This window comes from Melopsittacus undulatus, chromosome 10 (genome assembly GCF_012275295.1).
Source record: "Melopsittacus undulatus isolate bMelUnd1 chromosome 10, bMelUnd1.mat.Z, whole genome shotgun sequence".
In the NCBI taxonomy this organism is placed as follows: domain Eukaryota; kingdom Metazoa; phylum Chordata; class Aves; order Psittaciformes; family Psittaculidae; genus Melopsittacus; species Melopsittacus undulatus.
The window spans coordinates 2,171,071-2,194,553 of record NC_047536.1 but is presented as its reverse complement, the minus strand read 5'-3'; the positions used below and the strand labels follow the sequence as shown (position 1 = coordinate 2,194,553).

Sequence of the window (23,483 nt, the reverse complement as noted above, 5' to 3'; positions counted from 1 at the left end):
AAGCCTGTAGGTACATAGAACTGAGGACTGTTGTTTGCAGGCTTCCTGCCATCAAATCATATATATTAGAAGCATGTAAAGAATCTCTGGTGCCCAATTGTAAAAGACATTCAAACCCAGAAATAATATGAAACAATAAATGAGCTGGTGCCTTTTTAACCCTCTTTCTCTGTTTACCTATCAGTAAACAGGTCTGAATATTTCTGTCTAACTGAGACTTCTGCAAATGCTGCCATGTCCCGTGATCAGCTGGATGTGACACAAAAGCAGCCTGGCATGTATCAGAAAGCTGAATGGCCAGCACAGCAGACTTCCAGTAGCTATGGTAGATGCTTATTAAGGCTTGGGGAAAAGTGTTAATCAAAAATTTAATCTACCATATAATTTCTCAATTTGATTAGCTGTTTGTGCTGATCGGCTGCACAAGTGGAATGGGAAGAGGGAAATCTGTCTCTGTTACCGTCAAAAAACAAAGGACGCCTTCAGCACACAACATGTTCTCCCCTTCCCCTTTCATTGTAATCCCTTCAGATTGCAAACAAGAAGCGTGGCCATGGATGTTGTAATGGTTCACGGCTGGTAACCTCTGTACATTATGCCACATGCCTCGTGTTTAGGAAAAGACATTTGCACGGTGTCTTTTCTTTTGGCCAAGCTGAAATAGGATATGACAGCTTTTGTTAAGCTGGGATGTAGCAGGTGGTATTGTCATCAGTGTTATGTGTTTAACAAAAACCCCAACCTCTGACGTATTTTTCCACTTTAAATGTGACTGGAAAGCGTGAAGACTGTTACTACTTTACAGTGTACTTATGGGAATACTAATAGAAGTAATTAAATAGTTAATGCTTCAGATAATTCTGTTATGTTGTGTAACTTCTGACATCATTGCCAGAAGATCCTTTTGGTTCATGTCTAGTACGTAACTGGAACAGAGTAAGTAGGAATGTGGGGATGAAAGTAGTATTGTTTCAGATGAGTAAATCACCAGGCATTCTGATATTCATTATGCACTCTTAATTATGTCATTAATTGAATTCCAAGTAGGAGAAACAAAATCTCTGTGTACTCTGTGATCTACAGAGTTGAGAATGTTTAACTGTTGATCGGACAGGCAGGGATTTGTGCTCTCTCAGTCCAAGGAACATGAGAGGATGCTTGGAGTTCCTGAGTTTTTATACTAAAATACTTGTATTATTAGTAGGGTTCAAAATTTAAACCCTTTCCTTCTTTTTCCCCCCCCCCCCCCCAAAGTACCTCCCATAGAAGTTGTGTCATTTCTCCTAGCATTAGGAGTACCAACTCTTTCTGGCTCTCATCTAGTCCTGAGCACCTGTATTCCTATTCAGGAGGGTAGAGAAAAGAGGGAAGAAGAATGCATAAATATGATGTTAAAAATGCACACATGACAATCATTTCTGGAGGTTAACGATTTTAATGTAATACGTTGCAGTGATGGACATGAATCTGGAGCAAGTCAGAAGAGAATAGAAATGCAACTGCATGTAGTTAAATTTGCACAGAAAGTTAGAGGAAGGAGATAGGTAATTGTTTTCAAATGATGGCAGGATTGCAGAGTGAGCAGTCTTTCCTTCCAAGACACCTGATTAGTAGGGGCTATAAATCAGATTTATTCTTCAGAAGGAAGAAAGCAGCTCCACGCGTGCCTCTAACCAGTTAGGGCAACTGGCAGAGGAATGAGTTAGTGGAGCAGTTCCTCTGGGGTTGTAAATTGGAGTCAACGGGACTGTGACAGTTCAGACTGGTGGAGGATGTACCACCTCAAAAGACTGCTGATCCCACATTATGTGTCTTCCAAGTAGTCCTTGGAGGATCCTTAGGGCTGCTGCAGGCTGCTTCTGCTTAGCTTGCAAGATCTGACAAGGATCACGGCCCAAGGTGGGAAGTTTGCTGGCATAAATAATATTGTCTATAACCTCAGTTTCCTGATTCAGCATTCTGGATGTGAATAGTTTACAGGGAGAGGACTTCTAACTGAGAGGACAGTGCTTTGACAAGGGTAGACTGGGTTCTGGAAGAGATTGGAGGTACGAAGCTGGGGAGAACTCTGCTGACTATGAGTTCTCCCACATGATGCTGGAGGAGTTGGAAGGTTCTTGAAGTTCTCTCTTTCTAGCAGCTTCCTGGTGTTTGCATGGCTGTTTCTATGGATTTGAAACATAGTTGGATCAAACTGAAACTGGGGCCTCAGAGCCGCTAGCAGTGGAGTACCAGTGAAGCAGGATTGATTTGTTTCCCTTCATGTGTTAAAAATGCCCCTGTGTTGTGCCCTTACCCCTGTCAGGACACAAACCCTCACTGCTGGGAAGGCTTCATGTACCTAGGAATGCTTTGCAGAGTGCCTCTAGAGCCCACCTCTACCTGAAACCTTCCGCATGCAGAATCCATGGAGTGCCTGCAGTGGGAGGTGTGTGTCTGGCACATCCTACTCAGCGGGGTTAAATTCCTGCAGCTCCTGCAAGGCACAGTTCACTGTCAATTAGTGCCCTTTGCAGTGTTTGGCCTTCTTTGTTCTGAAATAATTGCTGTTATCATAGATGCTTTATTGCCTTCATTATGGTTAACATTTAAATATCAATGAAATAGTATGCCACTAAGTCGTGTGCGCATTAGCTGTCTGCTAGAGTTATCCCTGAAATTTGTGGCTAAGGAGTACATTAATTCAGCGCTGACTTAGGATTCTTGGAAGGAGGGTTATGTATTTGTTGATGAATTAGGGGAAACGTGTGCTTATTAGGGGCAAAACCTGAGCCACTCTCGTCAGATATTTTGAGAGTAGACATAGTCTGTGGTTGGGGTAATGGTTTGTCTGTAGAACAGAAATATATGAAGAGATTTTAAAATCCTTTGGAATCACGGAGTCAGACAGCAGAGAATGACCTTTCCGCATGTGGATGAAGAATTGCACTGGGAGACAGGGTGTTCTCTACCCTCCTTGCAGAAGGAAGCTTGCTGTCACGTCCTGTTCTGCCTGAATCCACTCCACATCCTTCTGAGATCAATAGAAAGTTTCCCTTGAATTCCTGTGGCTTCCATTGACTCCTGTAGTGTCATGCCATGACCTATGCAGACATCAGCTCTGTATGTGATTTAATTGTTATGAGCTGACTTTACATGTGGCTTTTATTTGTTGGTGTATACCTAAAAACTGCCAAGTGCATAGCTCATTTGTATGTCATGGGCAACTGAGGCAGAGGGTGAATTATAGCTTTATGTTTATAGAAAAAAAATGGTGGTGCAATTAGAAATTCCATTTGTGAGCCCTGTTTGAGCTTCCCCACATGCATGTGTAGATGCAAATATCAAATATAGATACTGAGGGGTGGGTGTGCTGATGTATAGATGTATGCACCTTATGAGAGGTTGTGTTCATTTGCTGAAATTGCGTATGGCTTGCTTTTATCATATAATTGAATGGTTCAGGTTGGAATCATAGGATCCTAAAATGGTTTGGGTTGGAAAGGACCTTAAGATCATCCAGTTCCAACCCCCTGCCATGGGCAGGAACACCTCACCCTAGACCATGTCACCCAAGGCTCTGTTCAGTCTGGCCTTGAGCACTGCCAGGGGTGGACCATTTACCACTTCTCTGGGCAACCTGTTCCACTGCCTCATCACCCTTGCAGTAATGAACTTCTTCCTTATATCCAGCCTGAAGTTCCCCTGTTTATTTTCAACTCATCACCCCTTGTCCCATCGAATGGACCATAAAGCTCATGTCATTCCAACCCCCATCACTAGCTCCATAAGATAATTGAGCAGTAGCAATTGTATGACAGAGGGTTTAATTTTGCACCATATAAGCTGTCACAGTGGGAGATGTGTGTGATCATGACATTAGCAAGAGTTCCAAGGTAGAGCTGCACAGGCCAACAGTGTATCACATATACCCTGATAGTCACTGTGTTCACTCCCAGCACTGAAGCCATCATAAGGTGGTGACATGTGCAGCTTGTGATGCACAGCTGAGGAAATGACAGGGCTGACAGCTGTAAGAGCTCGCTCTTAGGTTTTCTTCTGAACCTGGCACTATTTCTCTCTTCATCTTACCCAGTAACTTTGTAATAGACTGTGTTTGAGTCTTTGCGTGTTGAAAAAATGAATACACAAACCCCTGATATTGATACCCATTGATCCCAGGGCTTAGCTGGGTGTTTCTTGTCCAGGTTTTGGCAGCAGCAAGTTTTCCTGATGGTCTGGAATTAATACTATATATTCTACTATAAGTGGCAGTGCACTAAGGCCTACAGCTCTTACCAGGCTGGTGTGTGAACGTGTGTGACTTGACTGACACAGATCTCTGGCAGCAGATCTGACATGCAGATTCCAGCTTTCCAAACTCTGCTGTTACTGCCATAACTCCCTCTGCTCACAGAGTTGGAAAGGAAGGGTGATCTTGCTCTTTTGGTGCAGTTTGCTGTCATGGGTATGTCAGTCCCCAGGCTGGCTCAAGATCAGTACTGCATCCATCTGGTGCAGCACTGTGCTGAAGTACCAGCTACCACCCTGCTAACAGCATGGTCATGTTCTGCCCTGCTGGGATGCAGTGCAGGAGCACCAACCCACTGCTGCCAGTGCCAGGGCATGCTCACACACCCCTCCCGAATGTACCTGTGCATAGCTGTGTTACCTCCAACCTCCTGTGTGTCTTCCTGGGTACCAGAAAAGCAGTCTTAATAGGGTATAATGCAATTTAGCTTTAATCTGCTGATGATGGTGTCACCAAGGGATTTCTGGGCAGAGCTGTAAAAATGGTTTTAAATGAGCAAATGACCGAGAGGGCCACAGAACTTCTGTAAAGGTCTTCAAGAGCTTTTGGTTAAGTGTCCTTTGTAAATACATAACTTCGCACAACTAATAGTTCAGGGAAGGATCACATACCTTTTCAGGCTGTTTTAGTGTTTTCTTCAACGCAGACACACAAAAGTCTTCTCTCAGTGTGATCCTATGGAGTGCTGAGCCTCATATATAGCAGAGGACACCCAACTGCAGCCAGAGCAGCACCAGTCATGCTGGGACATGGTCCCATTGATTCCCATGCCAAACTGAGCTACAGAGTTGGTGCACTTTGAGCATCACAATTATGCCCTGTTGGAGTGCTTTCCATTCCCTGTGCCATCTTGATAAACTTTATATCTTCTAATTTGCTGGAGAGTCATTGATATAATTAGGAGCTCCATAGATGGGAGCAGCACACTCAGAAGATGATAATCAAGTCAGTTCATTTTTCATAAGACGCACTCAGGGGGTCCCTACAGCAGCTGGGATCATTTTCTCTTTAAGCTGTGCTTTGATAGAGGAGCAGAAATCCTTATATGCCTGGGTCATGATATGTTTTATTCTGATCCATTCCACTACCCATATGTTTTTTCATAAGGCAACTAAAGAAAGGGTGCATGTATTTTCAAAGGGCAATTGGAGCTGTCTGGCCATGTAAGCTGGCTGTGTTAATAAGCCTGGGCAAGTCAACAGCTCTCTTTTTATGTGAGAGAGAGCACTATAAATGTAAAGCTTTCACACTGTGGTGTGCCAGTTTGATGTTCCTCTGCTCCAGTTGCACCAGCTTTTCAAGCAAGTGGCAGCTTATCCAGAAAGTCTGGATCTGTTCCAGTGGTCGATAAAACCTCATCTCCTGCCCTCCTTGGTACTCAGACATGGTAAATAGCAACCTTCAGCCATTCTTATACAGCTGTTGATTGCGTTGCCTTAACAAAATCCTTCATGATGGGCTACAGATTGTCTGAGGTATTGGTCAGCATGTGCTTGCTGCTTGCAGCCTGCCAGATTTATTACCAAGAGCTTTAGCTGCTTGTTTCTGTAAATGGTGTGTGGTGAAGAAAGGTAAATAATTGATCAATCTGTTCTTTTCTCTCTCTTTTTTTTCTCTCCTAACAGTACTCTCAACAATAACAACATTACCCGCATCCCTGTTACCAGTTTCAATCATATGCCAAAGATCAGAACTCTGTAAGTATTACCTTCAAATACAATGATGATGATGATGATGATGATGATGATGATGATGATGATGATGGTGTAAACCGATGTTTGGGTATCTATTGTGGTGTGATAATCTTATGCCAGCCTCTCCCACTGTGAAAAGTTCACTGCCCTCTCCTGAGGGAGGTGGTGCTCGGCCCGTCCCACAGGGACCCATGGCAGGGATGGGGAATGGGATAGGAGGCCAGTAATGGGCGGGGGCTAGTGGTCACCCTGTGCTGTGCTGCAGTGCTGAGCTGGGGCAGGTCCAGAGCCCCAGTGAGGCTGGGCCAGGCTGTGAATGTGCACAGTGCCTTCAGAGCCCTGCAGTGGTTCTTTGGGTTTAAACAATGAACTTAGATGTGGTTTTATCAAGAGTTAGGATTTTCCTGGAAATGAAATTGGCATTTCCCCCCACCTAGGAAAATCCATAAAGTGAAATGTGTTCCATGCTGGAACACCATCAACATTGTAAAAATTGCTCAGATGGGTCAAGTTACTTCATTTTTTAACGTCCTGTGCTTAAATCCTATTTCTTCTTTTGAATCCAGAATACTGGTTTCTGAAACAAGAGATTTTTTAAAGAACTTGAAAAAAAAGTTCCTTCTCCAGATATTTTCTGAAGCAAAATGTCACTGAATCTGATGTATTTTTTATAAAGGCTTCTTTTACGTCAAACCCATGTTTCTATAGCTGGGCACCATTCCACTGGAAGAGCTCTGTTCAGCCTTAGTAGACCAAAATACAAAGACTGAAATTAGACTCCATGCATTTGTATAATTTAGTCACAGTCTACCAAAACCATTTTCTTTAAATAATTCCTTTAAATTTCTTTAAGGGATGCACAACTTCAGGAAAAGTCACGTTTAAACAAAGTATCTCTGTTTTTTGACTCTGAAATCTCAAATGCAACCGAGATTTATGTAGTCCTAAAAGCAAAGGCAATAGTAGCCAGCTTGGAAGTTTTCTACAGCACCAAAAAACTAAAATGCCTCAAGGATGCTACATACACATGTGTAAACCCGGATTAAGTAGATTAACAGAACTGTAGAAAAATGGCTTTACTCATGTCAACCAGAGTAAGATAACCTCTGATTTAAATCTACCTTCTTCATTGAATGGTGACATTCACAGATCTTAATGTAAGTAATGAAATGGAAATTAGATGTTTGTCTTTAGGAAAGAATGGATAAAGAGGATAAAGGTGCAGGGTGAAGCTTCCTGGAGTTTTGCCTTTTCTCATTCAGTCACAGTGGTCCAGAAAATTTGCCTGTCTTCAGATTAGGCAGTCCTGTCTGTTCCCAGAGCTCAATGCCTTCTGTCATTTTCCCTTTAGTTTAATTTCAGAGATGGCTTTGTATATAGCTCCCTGGGGACTTACTCTGACTAATCCCCCTCTGCTGTAATTAAGGACAAGAAAAAAAAGAAAAGGGAAAAAAGGGGGAAGTCATAAATAGGATTTATAAAGGGAACCTTTTTATATTGAATTCTGAGAGCCACATTTTATAGAACACGAATTCTGACCCACTCTAAAAGGATTGGCTGGAAATTTAATTTAAGGTCTGTGGCAAAAAGGGCAACTTTTGCAAACTTGCATTCATATTCATTCACCTCCTGTTCTGCAAAGGTAGTTTCATCAGTATCAAATGGCATGTTTCAGTCTCCACAGTGCCAAATAGCATGCAGCGCCCTTCCGAGCGGTTCAATATAGGAGTTAAAAACCTCTACATAGTCAGGTGGAAATGCAGAAAAATAGGTTTGTTTTCTGTGTTTTCTTGCATCTTTTTCAACAGACACAGAGAAGTCATCAAAATAGCAATAAATATAAGAGAAATACAGGAATGAAATAGCATTTTGTCATTTCTTTGCTCCTTCATAGTAATTTCTTTTCTTCTGTCCATCTTGGCACTTTTCACAATTAATACTTTATTAACCATAATTATTGGCAGAATAAGATTGCATAGCTGCATCTTACTCAATATTTTCTGAATTTCTTCTATTCAGATTGTTTTGGTTTAACCAAGTTTTAGGTAAATGGCTAGTAATAACTGTCGTGGTTTAAACATACCACGTAAACATACGTGGGTTAACAGCTACCATGCCCTTAAACACATCTAAAATTCATCAGGTTTTGTTCACTTATGTAAAATATTTATATAAGAATATTATTTGTGGGGGAATGTTAATGTTCTTCCTAGTTTCTTTGATTATTTCACTTGATAACCTTTACCTTCTGCATTAATATACAACCTTAATGAACAGTTAGCATGAAAGGGGAAAGCAGTCTGAGGTGTAATAGCTGACTAAGATCTACCATTTAATCTCTTGGTTGTTGATGCAAATCCAGTCCAAACAGATCAGGAATGATGTTCATTACAGTTTGGTGACTACTGTTTCCTTAATAAAGGATCATCAGTTTGCTCAGCTTCTCAAGTAGCTTCCCACTTAGCTGGGCTTTCTTATAGAAGCTCTTGTAGGGAATCCTTGGTCTGAATGTTACTTAAGGAGGATCAAGCTCTTTTTCCCACCTAGCTGCCGCATGGCTAATGTTTGACCTCTGTGTGTCCCTCTTACACACTAGTGAGATCCATTAGCAGGACTTCTGGGGCTGCTTGTGCCACAACTGCTTCTGCTTCTGTGGATAAATAGCTTTGTCTGCGTGGCTCTCAAAACAATCTGCTCATTTAAGGAGAGGGAAAAGTTAAAGTAAAGAGCATATTCAACTTGAACATGACCTCTCAAGGGAAAGACAAATAAAAAGCCCAGTAAGATTTGAGGCACCTGAAGAAATCATCTTTTCTGTGCTAACCTGTTTTATTTAACTGTTGCTAAGTTTCATTGATCTCTTAGCCTTGATTGGAAGTGACAGGAATCAGTTTTTATTGATCTGCTTTCCTTTGCTTGAACCAGCTTTATTTATGTTAAAACATGTTTCCCATACCTATTTGCTTAATGGTAAGTGGCCTGTTGCCTCTGCATGTGGGAGAGACTGCTGAGATAGGTAACTGCATAATCTCTTTTAGGTTTTTTATTTAAGGATAAACTGAAAATGTACCAAACCACTTTGATGCTTCTCATGTTCACAGGGAATTGGTGCATTATGGTTTTGAAGTACTGTGAAAAGTCTTTTTGTGGCTGTTTTCATTAATATCATTATCAAAAATATATTCTAGTAGGCTATTTGTTAGCTTGATAGGCTCTCAAACGGCCTCCTCTCCAAAGCAAACTGTCCAATATCCACACAAAACACTTGACCAGGCGATGAGGTCAGGCTCTGCTGAGTCAGGCAAGCTGGCAGAGGTGGCACTTTGCCCTGCTGACATGGGGAACCCCTGACACCAGCAATACCAATTTAGTGAGTAAAAACAAACCCAACTCTTAAGACTGGAAAGCTGCCCCTTTTTGTACAACTGTGGGGTACTACTCCTGCCTGCCTGCATCCACACAGGGCATGCAGGGAATGGCATGAGATGAGCTCTGCTGGGGGAAGATGATTCTCAGTATCGTTCCTGACTGCCCTGGTAGGAAGGGAAAATACTCTAAGGATTTAAATGAAATGCTTGCTCTCTAAGTTGGAGTTAGAGCAAAGTCTTACTTAGGATAATTTCTGGCTAGATTACATTTATTCTCTTTTCTTTGTGAATGCATTTATTCATTCTTCCAACCAACAAAAAATGTTCCAGGCAGATTAATGGTTCATAAGAACAAAACATTGTGCTAGAAATCTGACTGCAGTGTCAATTAGAGTCAGGCACAAGGTTTTCTAGCCATCCTTCTACAACAGTTATGTTACACAGTGCTCCCAGGAGACTAGAGTCCTCCATCCCTATAGGATAAGCTCTCAGTTCCACATCTGTGGTCTTGTACTATGACTGCCCACCCTAGACATACAAAGCTGGGGACTTTCATCCTGGGTGCTGGTGCTGCTCAGCAATATTAAGATCTCACGGAGACAGTTGATTTCTTTGGTGGATGGACAAGGCTAAAAATCCTGTGCACACCGGTTGTGTGGGTTGTTATAAATGTAATGCCTGTAATATAAGTGAATAAAGCCTTGTCCAACCATTTCTGACAAGATTTTCAGTCTGGTTTATCATTTCAGCTCTGGTATAACACTGTGAATGTCTGACTCTTTACAAGGAATTAAATAATGAATGTGCTGGGCTTTTGTTTTGACCTAAAGTCTGGTAGCTATTAAAATGATCAGATTTGCTCCCTGAATGCATCATCAGTTTGCAGACTTCCCCCCACAATGAGATAATGCTTCTGTCAGTCTCTAGTCCCAGGCATGAAGCAGGCTGAGAAGGGAGCCGGTGGACAGACCTTCCATTACAAAGAACAGCCTCTGTTGCTCTGTGGCATCACCCTATCGTGGTTCCCTTTTTCATCATGAAATGAAGATTCCTGTCTAGAACCTGCATACTTGCATTAAAGCACCACAGTAAAAGAGCATTTATGAGTTTGTCCAGGCAACAAGGGACACAGAATCAGAGTATGGTTTGGATTGGAAGGGACCTTAAGGATGTCTCATTCTAGCTCCCTGCCTTGGGCAGGGATACCTTCCACTAGACTAGGTTGCTCTGCCCAGAACTCATCCATAGTGGCCTTCCAAAATACAGCATAAAAGGGATCAATGGCTGCTGGTGTGTGGAGGGTTCTCTCTTTCCCCTCCCCAAGGAGAGAGAATCACCTATTACCCTGTTTTTCATCCTGGTCCTCATTTTTATGAAGCCATCCTTTGAATCCGCTCAGAGATACCACATTCATGCGGTTATTTCTGATATGAAATCACAGACAAAGTGATTACTTGGAGGAACCTTAAATTCTTCATGTCCTTTTCACTGGAATGGCCAGCTCATACATACCTGTAGGCAGGCCATTACTTCATTCTTCCAAGACATTTTAAATAACAGCACTAATTTATGTGTGGATGTTTGTAAAGTATTTGTCAATGTAGATACTCAACTCTAACCAATAAACTGCAACGATTCTATTACAATTGTGCTGAAGAGACAGACTTGTACTTGCTCGCTCTGATTTGTGTCTTATATCTAAACTACTATTGATAATCTGAGGCTTCTTATGTGTTTTATAGGCGGCTTCACTCCAACTTCCTGCACTGCGACTGTCACCTGGCCTGGCTGTCGGACTGGCTGCGGCAGCGCCGCACCATCGGGCAGTTCACCTTCTGCCTGGCCCCCGTCAACCTGCGCGGCTTCCTGGTGGCAGATGTGCAGAAGAAGGACTTTGTCTGCTCTGGTAATGCTGCCAGCCCTTCATTTATCTATCAGCTGATGGGGTTATATTGATGTTCACATAAAAACAGGGAGTGGAAAATTACTATGTTGTGTTTGAATGCCATTCAGTAGCAGTCCTGGTTGGTTTTATCACAGCTAAACTGTAATGGAATAGATCAAATTGTTAAGTTTTTTCAGCTTTAGAAGGATTATTGGATTCCAGTTAATGTTTCGGGTTTGAAATTATGTTTTCTGCTTTAGCACTGCCAATGATATCAACATCAGAAATCAATTAAGTGGGGATAATCTGGTATTTCTCAAGGGAAGAGCTCTAGAGCTGACTGGAATACGAAAGAAAGGAAATAGAAAATGCTAATTTCTGTTGATAAATCACTGGACTATAGAACATGAGGAGCAGATTTTATCCCAGGGACAGGATGCTTAGGGAGACAATGCACTTTGCTGTTCTACGAGTTTCTACACTGATAAATGGGGTTGATAATCCACAGCCAACTCACAAACCATGTGTCTATATGTTGAGCCTATTCATGAAGTCTCTGGAACTGCATTTGTTATAGAAAGAAAGAAAACTCTTTCTTAAAAGAAGGAGAAAAAATAAAAACAAAAATAATAAAGAGAAAGGGAAAAATAAAAAGATTGGAAAAAGAGATCTGTGAATTTGACTGACAGGAACTGATCTGGCAGGGAAGAGGCATGGCAGTGTGTGTGCTGTGGGAAGGAAGGAAGATACCAGGCACAAGTCTGGAGACAGTTTTGCAGGCAAATGGTAAGTAGCACAGGGAGCTTGTTACTAAGTCAGTGTGAGTCCTTATCTTGATAGACTGTGAGTCGTGTGGTATCAGGTTCTTCGTCTCTCTCAGCTCTGAAGCTTTATCCTCTGGGTACATGGAGTAACTGAGGGAAATGCAGTACAAGCGCTCGTACTAGAAATGTTTTTAGGGATGCTTTTTTTCTATGGTTTCATTTGCATATGACAGAGAAATGGTTGTTAGAGAAGAAGGGTTTGATTGCCATAACTATATCATGAATGTAGATTAATACCAAGTGCTGGACACATGGCAAATGAAGTTGTGCACCAGTGATTTCTGTGACATGATTTTCAAGAGTGGGGAGCAGCTTCTATGCAGTTGTACAGATTCGATGCTGCCCAGAATACCTGACAAATGACATCCAAATTTTGACTAAAAGCTTAGAAATCTAACAGTCTGGGGAGAAGAAGGATAAAAGAAATGGGGAAAATTCATTAAGCTGTTGACAGAATCGGATTTTACCACAGCACTTCTTTTTCTTATGAAATGAAGCTTCAGATGGGGTCTGAGTTTCAGATATTGGGGTTTGTGACACAGTGAAGTGAAAGAAAAAAGAGTTGTTTAAAGCAAGAGAAGAGGTAATAATTGCCGAATAAGAAATGTATCATACACAGAACTCATCTGGACAGAGTTTTCTGTGCAGACTGCGGCTTCCAGAGCAGAAAGGTCTTTAAGGTTTGCCTGTTGGACCCAAAATGTACAAGAAAGCTCTCAATTGGCCTCAGTGTTTTAAAAACATAAATCAATAGGAATCCAAGGCCAGAAGCCTCTGGTGGGGCAGTCCATCACGTGCATCCCTAACCCTCACCTGGGAAATGAAATACACTGGAAAAGAAATGCATTTGAAGAGATCATTTTAGAGGAGGATTTAGCGTAGAACTCAGTGTGTGCTAGTGTGACAGAAACCTACATGGACAGCTAGTTTAAAGAGGAGATAAATCTCTGCTCCTTATTACAGTTCTTATTGCTGATTTTACAGCATAATTTGTTCATGTTTGACTATGAAGGCAAGCTGGGCTGGAGGTGAATAGTGAACTGATCTTGTCCCTCTGCAAAGGAAGTTTATACCATTTAAGTTCATATGAATCATTGTAACTAGCCCCAAGCCGGCAGTGAAAGCTGCTTTTGCATCCTAGTTACGAAGAGCTGAAATACAAGGTAGTGAACTTCTCTGTTTCAGCATAGGCTCAGCCCTTCAAGCACTTGTGTTTTTATGGCAGTGGGAATTTCACCACAGCAAGAGAAAACTCAGCTGTAAAATGGGCTTCATCAGGGCATTCCAGTTCAAAACTTGTCCTGTTGCATTCTTTAGAGCAGAATGAGTAGAATCAAAGGATTTTGGGAAAGAAGAAAATTGTCTTTGGAAAACTGACTTCTGGTTATTCCTTGAACCCTCTGCAAAAATAGGTGTGTTGGGGTGTTTTAAATAATGCATACAGACGTTCCTTTGTGAAATGTGGAAAAGCATAAGTGACACACTGATGAAGAAGTGCCATACCTGAAACTCAAATGGTTTCATCCCTTCTGCATGGTATGTTACCAGTCCTGTGCTGTGACGCTTACAAGCATTAGGTGCAAAGTCTCTCAAGATAATGTTGCTGATGTCAGAGTTCCATGCAGATATATCTGTGTAAACTGAGATCAATTCAAATGGCACATGTAGGCAAGTTGCGAGCAGCTGAAAAGCTATTCCAGGTTTCACTTGTTCATGCCTGTGAGCATCTGGGTCAAAACTGTAGGTGAAGGTGTAGGATTAAATGGTGCACAGTTGCCTGGAGGTAGGTTTGCAGATATGTCTAATTGGATTTGAGTTGCTTAGAAGGCAAAGGAAAGGTGAGGAACAGAAATGAGTAGGACTGGGGCTAGATGGACCCTCACTGTTGGGAGAGAGCACTGAGTGCTGCTGGTGTCACTCACCAGAGCCTTTGGCTAGCTTTTCAGCAAGCTGTCCCCTCCTCGTAGGAGAGTCTGTGTTCCAGAGGCACCCCTGACGGAGCAGCCTTCCTGGGTCTGAGCTTTAAAGCCATCTGTTCCCAACAGAGCCCCCAAACACTCTTTGTCCTGTACAGCCATTTGCTGAGCTCTGGGATGCATTTGGTGAGCCAGTTTCCTGCAAGACGGTGCATTGTAGAATTGTATGGCACTGGAGTGCCCCTGTTGGTGTCCTACACATAGACAGCATGATGTATTTCACCTCTCTCTCTGCCATAACCCTGCAATTCACTGCCAGATCGCTGTGACAAGAGAAAACAGTGCACTAAGCAAAGACTTTATATCAGTTGAAACACTACCTGCACTCTGTTTCCTGGGAATGGTTTCTTTTTATATTCCCTGAGCTAGCAGAGAAGCATCTGGGGATGCTGGCTTATGCTCAGTACCTCTTAGAGCCTTCCAGCCTTTGCTTGGATCAGACCCAGCTTCCTTCCCATGTTCAGATGTTTCACTGTTGAACTGGCTCCTCTTTCTCTAACCTTGTCTCTCTGTCTCTCTCAAATGCACGTGCTCTCTCTCTGTGCCTATTTGTCTGTCTCTTGTCCTCCTCTGACCTCCTTAAGATGGTAATTTTATTTCATCTTCCTCTCATATAAGTTTTATTATGGCTCTTTGATTTTTCTTCTCCCTGCTCCTTACTTATGGAAGTTGAAATTAGTCTACATATTAATCAGTTAAATCATGATCTGTTTTCTCACGTGCACTAGTGTGGCTGTAAAGCTTTGCAAACCGATGCAGTGGGTTCATGAAGCAGCACCTTGGTCTTTTCAGTGCTCTGTGCAGGACTCAGTGAGTGACCCCATTTGGGTGTTATTAAAATGACAAATCATTCTGGTTTTCCTAAGTATATACATGAAGAAATAAACACGCATCTGAACTGCATACCTAAGGATAAAGCAGATACATCCAGGAGCATTGTACCTCAAACTGATGTGTAGTGTATTTCAGCCACCGCAGTCCTCGGCTGTCAGAACAGCTGGAATGCCATCAGTGCTCCTCTTGCTGCTGCACAGGAGATGATCTGCTCACCAAGCAGGCAGGGACGGTGGGCTGGTTTCAATGGGCAGTGGGAGGAACCACCTCTGCTGCTGCCAGTTCTGAGGTGGTACAGGACTTGGTGTCGGCTCTGAAGGTGAAGGTTGATACAGATCTGTTAGAGTTCTGTCCAGTAGCTTGAGGTGTTTTAGAGTGGACAGTATTTACCATAGAGTATGAAGACTGGATGAGATTTCATAGAGTAGACCAGGGACTGATACTTCTAACACTTACTGCATTCATGCTTTTCGCAGGTAAGAAGCACCAGATTATAAAGTCCTGATGTTAATTTGGAGCTGATTTGTCCTCTGTGTCTTGCAGTATGAGATTTTGCAAAGCTTAAAATATGTGATTTTTAAGAACTTTTCTAAGGCAGTTTTCTTTAATAATGAAACATGCATTGTCGAGAGGGAAGCTGGATCTATTCTCTTTGTCATTAAGAACCATTTTGTCTGATTCTTGATCCTTAGTTCCCATTTGAAGGATCTACAAGAACCTGAAGAAAATCAGGATACATCATTTGGATTAAATAAGTTAAAATTCAGTTTGAAATCGATGCAAAATTCACTCTGAAATTGAAGCAGCAGAGAAATCATTACCAGAGTCAAGCATTCAGTGATTGTTGGTTGAATAAACTGATACTGATTTTAACAAAACAGTAGATTGATCCAAAACTCATTTGAAGATCCAGAGTTTCTGGTTCCTACAGAGAGGCTGCAGCTGATGTATAACGCAGTAGAAAACATGTTAGCTTCCTGCAGCTTAGTGCAGCCTGGAAACCTAATGAGGAAACATTTATTTATCACATTTTAGGTGAGGTCAAATGGTCTTCGAACATAGCTGTTACTCTCTGGCTCTAACCACATAACATAGTGGGTTGTCTTGCTCCATTTTTCTCCTAATACCTTTGTAGCATAGTGTTGAGTAGTCAACCAACAATGAGTAACTAATAAAATAGCACTCCTCAGGCTTTGTACCTTAATAAGAACATTCAGGAGCTGTAAGAGGAAAAGCACGTGAGGAGAGGAGCTCCCTCCCAGCTGCTCCTGTTTTAAAGACACTGTGCAATAGTGCATCTGCAGAGCTAGCAGCAGACCTGCTGCTTTCAACACAGGACATGCAGGTACTGCCACACAGGTGCTCCCTGGAAACCAGCTATGTGCTACTGATGCAGACTGTGGTCATGCTGGGCAGTAGCAGTTGCTCCTGTGGGAGCAGAGCAGTTTCTCTCCATGCAGTCCATCACTGTTTATGCAGAGAAGAGCTGCAAAGGGCCCCTGGTCCCAGTGGTCACAGGGAGCTGAATAGACAAAGTAGGAGGCAGAAGAGGTCTTTTCTGTGTGTGTGCATGTGTGTGAACGTCACTTTCTGCTGTGCAGGACATCCTCATTGTGCAGATGTTTTATCAGCAAGCTGTTAGAAGTGAGCTTAACCATTTCATCTAACCATGACCTCTTCCCAGAAGAGTGACTGGTGTGTCATATTAGACAAATAACTGGTTTTCTCACTGTCAAGTGGGTTCATGCTTTTTGTGACCATCAATAGACCCAGTGAGTGCCTTACACTGGGGTCCATGCAGGACTGTGGGCATTGTCTGACTTTCAAAATGCTTTGGTAAACATCATGCTTTAAATTTCATTTTAGGAATTTTAGTGAATTTTTACCTCCTGTTATAAATTGTTGCCACGTTTGGTCTGAAGAAACATTTCAATGCTGTGTGTTTGTTAGCTTCTCCTCAGATGAAATCCTGTGGGAGGTTGGGAGAGATGCTAATCTGATTTATCAGAGCTTGTTTGTTTTCCCTTTCCATTAAGTTTCTGATTACAGATTTAAATGTACTGTTGCACTACCAGTCATATAGTTTCATACTGTCAGAATTTACTTCTTGAATTGCCTCATATATAAGATGCTGCCTATGGTGGTTTTTATTTGGAAGGCTGTCTTGCAAATCTGAGGGATAAATATGTATTTATTAAGGCACTTAATATTTCTTTGAAGACCAAAGCTGGAAAATGGCTTTAAATTACACTTATTTACTGTCCAAAAATGTTGTCTTACCTTTTCAGTATAATTGCTTTTTTTTATGGAATCCTTTTTTCTCCAAAGCAATATGTGTGGTTCTTTAATGCTTATTTAATGACAGCAGGTTGGGTTATAATTATTCAGCCACTGAGTTTTTGAACTGTTGCTCTAAGAATAGTAATGGGATTAGTTCTTCTGCTAATATCCCATGTCAGAGGCTTGTTTTGTTACTGGTGTGTTGGTAGTGTTTTAGTGTGCAGTGGGAACACACCATGGTGGTCTGTCCTGGTGCCACAGCTTTGCTCTGGGCTGGTTCACAGAGAGCAGTGGTGTTACATTCCAAGGAAAGGACTCTGATGAAGCAGCCAAGCCTTAGTATGAAACATGTAGAATTTTTCTGTTTGACAAACGTATGTGTTTGGCAGCACATTTACTCATACTTAAGAGTAACTACCAAAAATAACATAGAGCTGCTTATAATATGGCTGCACAATTCCATATGTGACTAGATGGCAAATACAAAGCTGCATGCAGTCAAGGTCAGGTTCTTGTGTTTCTGTTTCATTGACGATGACCTTTAGTGATGTTCTATAGGTGTGCTGAAGCTGTGGTGGGCTGACCATGGCCAGACCCAGCTGCTCTCACTGCTCTCCCCAACAGGGCTCCAGCTCCTCCTCCCCTTCTCAGTGTCTGATGTTGCTGCTCGTGGGGCTGTTCCTGATGCTTCTTTCCTTACTCCTCATTACCCTGAGCTGTCAGGCCCTTCCTCCTGTGTCCTCAGCAGGGCTGTGTGGAACCTCACAGAGCCTTGCACCCTGCTGCCAGCGCACAGACACCTGCACTGAAACGGAGGAGATCTCCTGGCTCCTTAACTCCTTCACAAACCTGCCAGCATTTCATTCTATAGGATCCACTTACCGTATAGATCTTGAATGTACCAGAAATCTCTTACACGGGACCAAAGGCAGCAACCTCAGCCCGTCCCAGGAGGAAGGCAGGAAGGGTCTCTAGTGCCCTGCATTCCTTAGCATGTTCTGAATGCCGAAGAATTCAGGCCAAAGAATTCCAAAGTGGCCCTGGGAAGGGGGCAGTGCCTCAGTCTTCAGTCCCTGCCCACTCCTATGGTAAAAAGTGTTTCTTCAAGTGTTTCAGATGTGGCTGTTGGGTGAGTTCACGACAAGGCTGGGCCCCTCAGGTGCCATTGTCAGAAGTGTCATATCCTGCCTGACACCCTCTGCAAAGCTGTGTCAGTCTGCAATGTGTCTGACTGAAGTCAATCCCTTCTTCCTCCTTTTACTGAAGAGAACGTGCTGAGGCAGGGAAAGACCTATGCTGGCTGCAGCAGGATGTGAGGGTGTGCGGGAAAGAAGCAAAGACAAATGTGCAGTGAAACAGAATTGAGTCATGTTCAAAACTCCTTTTCCAATAGCAGCAAATCTAACCCAAGTGATCCAAAGCATAGCCCTAAACTTTTTCTGTCCCTTCCATAACTTTGTCAGCCTTCATCAGATGTGAAACAGTTCAGGTTCTTTAATGGATAACCTGTTTAGAAGGCCATCCCAGAACTAGACTTCCTTCTTAGGCTTACAGTTGATCAAGACCATTATCTACCATTTTACCTTGTGCAGGTAACTTAATATTTTATCTTCCTGTTCCTTTTTATGTTTGAATATATTTGTAAGTTCGCTGTAGTATTTCTGGACCTATTTTTACATGTCACTCCATAGGCACCTTCAGGACTGCTGATGGGAGTTGTGGAATTGGCATTAAGGGCATCGCTGTGCCTAGGTGTCATTTGAACTGGTGAAGTACTACATCTTTAAGACTTCCTAGTAGCATTATTTTTTAATCTTTAGCCTGTTTTGGAAGAGCAAGTATTATACAAACCCAGAGAACCAAATACACGCTAACAGTGGTGCAGTGGTTAAGTTCTGGCTGCTTTAGAGAGAAAGTGCCTGTGTTGACAAGGCTGGAGAAGGACCTTCAAAGAAAGGCTCAGAGTGGGCACAGGGCACAGGGTACATTCAAACTCTGACTTTTCAATTGCTTCTGTGGTAGAGTTAGATGGAATAAATTTCTCTGAGAGAATAACAGGATCCCAAGGGTTGGAAGGGACTTCGAAAGATCATCTAGTCCAACCCCCTGCAAGAGCAGGGTAACCTAGAGTACATCACACAGGAACTTGTCCAGGTGGGCCTTGAATCTCCAACATAGGAGACTCCACAACCCCCCTGGGCAACCTGTTCCACTGCTCTGTCACTCTCACAGTAAAGAAGTTCTTCCTGATGTTAACGTGGAACCTCCTATGCTCCAGTTTACACCCATTGCCCCTTGTCCTATCACTGGATATCACTGAAAAAAGCCTAGCTCCATCATCCTGACACCCACCCTTTACATATCTGTACACACTGATGAGGTCACCCCTCAGTCTCCTCCAAGCTAAAGAGCCCCAGCTCCCTCAGCCTCTCCTCATAAGGGAGGTGTTCCACTCCCTTCATCATCTTTGTGGCTCTGCGCTGGACTCTTTCAAGCAATTCCCTGTCCTTCTTGAACTGAGGGGCCCAGAACTGGATGCAATATTCCAGATGCAGCCTCACCAAGGCAGAGTAGAGGGGGAGGAGAACCTCTCTTGCCCTACTCACCACACCCTTTCTAATGCACCCTAGGATGCCTTTTGCCTTCTTGGCCACAAGGGCACATTGCTGGCTCATGGTCATCCTCCCATCCACCAGGACCCCCAGGTACCCTTTCCCCTTCACTCCTTTCCAGCTGGTCAACCCCCAGCCTGTACTGGTACATGGGGTTGTTCTTCCCCAGATGCAAGACTCTACTCTTGCCCTTGTTGAATGTCATCAAGTTTCTCCCCACCCATTTTGTCATAGGTGTGAAAGGACTTAGGTTGTCTCACAGATTCTGTTTTACTAATCCTTCAGAGACAGATCTACCTACTAAACCTCAGTTGCAGGTGAGTCTGCTGTGTTCTACCTTCTTCCGTTTTGTTTAGAAGTATTCCATACAATGTTGGCACTATGATTGTTAATTAAGTAACTGCTTTTAGGATAAGACAATGTGAAGGTCTGAATTTTAATGGTGTTACTTACAGATACATTTTGAAACACGCAGAGTAGGTGTTTGTAGAATACAGTAGGCTTCCTTCCTGCACCAGACTCCATTCACTGCAATGGGGTAACTCCTTTTCTGTTGCTCACAGTTCGTAGAGTGATTGGTGTTGGCTTTGCTACAAAGTGGTTGTGCTCATGTGCCATGAATTTTTAGCGGATATTTTGCTGTTTGGGAATGTTCAGTGAAACAGTGAACTTGAATCAAATAATGAATATTCACAGCTAGCAAATTTTTGCATACCACGAACTTGATAGTATTAACATCATCAATCAGGGGCTCAAGTTACTTCATCATCAATACTTAATGCTGTGCTCAGTGAAAAGCTGTTGAACAACCAGAGATAGAAATATTTGCATAAACCATTTGCTGCACATTGCTGTAAAATAAACATATTTGTACAAAGTTTTCTCCATTAGTGGGATATTTGCCATCGTAAGGGATGTTAATTTGCAGATAGCTATGATTGGCTTGCACATGCATCTCAGCAGAACTACAATACATCCTCCTTAAGTATCTTTTTGACATTGTATTACTGGAAATCTTGTGAAAACTGTAGCTCATAAAGCAGTAGCTAATTTCGGTTGTCCCAGTGTTATAAGAAGATCCAATGGGTTATGTAATTAAACCACAAAAGGTCACAATATACCCACAGATCTGTAATGCTTGTAGTATTTTGTTTATTGATCAATAATTTCATGTCTGCTATACTTAGAATGATTTAAAATCAACGCAGATTTTAACCATAAATCTTGTAAGATTTATTTAAAATCCATGAATATTTTTTACAAATAATTACTATTCTGCTGGAAAAAAAAAGAACTGCTGCAGAGGCAATTGGATAGGTGAGGATGTAATAAAGCACACTACTTAATGTGCCGTCACTGGGTGTCAGTGCAAATGAGCTTAGTTCATTTAGTAATTGTGAAATTTACTTTAAATGCCTGTGACATTTAAGCTGTTCACTTATACACCATAACCATCCCATTCTAATTGTGAGATCACTCTATTTGCTGCTCTTGAAAGGCTAAAGGCCAATGAGATGCTTACTTGAAAACAAGCACTTTATTTCTCTGTAAACTGCTGGGTCCTAAGTCTCTCCCCTGCCTCCTCTCTCCCCCTAGCCCATAATCTGAGACTGTAACAGGCTAATGGTGTGCCAGATATTAACTGCCATAACCTGAGGCTGTCATTGCATTACATCAGGCACAAAAAGTTTGGTAATTTTTGTTAATCGTGTTCTGAGCTTCCTTCCAAGTATTGTTAGTGTCATTTTTAATAGCAAAATGTATAATTACGTTGATGATTTTTATTTCTTAGAGAAAAATATAATGAACGTATTGAACTAGTGGTGCTGTGTAACAGAAAAGAGCTGAGATGCCAAGATGACTGATAGAAGAACTTCATAAGGGAAATCATCTAAATGCAGCTGGCTTATCTGTGGCCATTTCTCTTTGTGGCATCAGTGCTGTAAGGAGTTCACTGCACTTGTGAAGGACACACACAGGGAGCTTGAAATATTCTCACTTTTCCTGTGTCTTTTCATTTGTAGAATTGGCAGCAAAAGGAGAATTCATTTTTAGATTCCAAATATCCTTATTTAGAGGCTGTGTTGCCTCTGTATGCTAACACTCTTCCTACCTATGAGAATTATACCCAAATTTTAAGAACTTTATATTCCATAGCCTACTTAGACTTGTTTTATTGAGCAGGCCTTTCTTTACTTCCTCTCTACAACTACACAAATATTAAACTGTTTAAACCCCCTTGGATATTTTTGTGCTTTAATTGTGCTTTAATCTACCAATAGATCCTCATTTAATCTAAGCAGTTAAACCTAAATCAGATTTGAGATTCTGTTTATAGCACTATTCAAGAAAACTTTACCTGAACAGATTTGTGTAAGAGCTGGTGGAATATGTGCTACGTGCCTGTTGACTATGCATGTGCAATACGGTATCTTATTCTTTGCAAATGAAAAACATAAGCAAAAGCATTTGATAGTAATGTGGCAATTTATGCAGAGAGTCATTTATTCATTAAATTTTTCATACATCTACAGACTAGATCTACTTTTGCTCATGAAGAAGAAATCACCAAATATAAAGGGCTGTATTCAGCATGGAAACAAGAGTATTTTTACTCTAAGCACAAAATGTCACTTGGAAGTGGCAGGAGAACCAGGTATTTTGGGGCACTCAGAGATTTCAAGCTTATAATGATGAAATAAGTTTATAAAAATAGTCTCTTTTTTCCATCCTATTTTAAGTGAAATGAGAAAACTAGTCACTTATGATATGTGGAAAATAAAAAGTTCGCACAAAGACAGCCTCTTTCCTTTTTACTTTACTTAATTTCATCATAAGCTGTTATTTTTTCATGCCACTTTGGTTACATCTGCTCGAAGAGTAAAGATGGCAGGGGGGTTGGAACTAGGTGATCTTAAGTTCCTTTCCAACCCTAACTATTCTATGATTATGTTGCTTTCTCTCTGTCTTTTGGCATCATGGACCTCCCTGGTTAACTAAATTGATTATCTGTTTTACTCACTAGCCATAAGTCAAAACTCTGTCCACACTGAAATTCCTCTTTCATAGTGGAAAATCTCAGGGATATAGGTTTTGGTCTAAATTGAGGGTAAATAAGAGGTCAGGTTCGCCACAGGGGCTTGGAGCAGCTGCTCTAGTGGAAGGTGTCCCTGTGAGTGGCAGAGGGAACTGGATGAGCTTTAAGGTCCTTTCCAACCCAAACCACTCAGTCATTCTGTATGTTGGATTGTCCTGGGTTCAGCTCTTAACAGTTATTTTTTTCTCCTTAGTAGCTGTTGCAGTGCTGTGCTTTTTGGATTTAGTATGAGAACAATGCTGATAGTACACCAATGTTATAGTGTTTGTTTGGAGAGGATCTGAAAGGCTCAGTTGGCAGCACAAATCCTGTTCTGATTTACCTTTAGCCTTTCCTTTTTGATGGAAAGTTGCATGTTATTTAACTGTAGTATGATACTGTCACGTTGTTGTCATCACTACCTGCTGTTGGTGCAAGGGAGGCTGGGGTTTCTGTCTTTCTCTTTTCAGAGCACTCTATGTAATAACCTCCTTTCAGGTAATAACCTCTGCAATACTGCATCACACAAAAGTGTTGGTGATGATCTGAGTTCCATCGCATCTCCTCCTGTTGATTTGGATGCAGTAGAGTCAGGAACAGATTCTTAAAACTCCAAATGGCAGTCCATGGGGTTGTCTGATGC

At 41.9% G+C, this 23,483-nt stretch overlaps 1 protein-coding gene across 2 annotated transcripts in view; it reads left to right on the top strand.

Moving 5' to 3' along the window:
• The window catches only part of SLIT3 (slit guidance ligand 3), a 499,607-nt gene that overhangs the window by 296,089 nt on the left and 180,035 nt on the right, over positions 1–23,483 (top strand). For both annotated transcript variants that reach the window (XM_034066703.1, XM_034066702.1), the window contains exons 8-9: positions 5,917–5,988; positions 11,096–11,259. In XM_034066703.1, the coding sequence (XP_033922594.1) occupies positions 5,917–5,988; positions 11,096–11,259 (236 nt within the window). The remainder of the gene's footprint in view (positions 1–5,916; positions 5,989–11,095; positions 11,260–23,483) is intronic.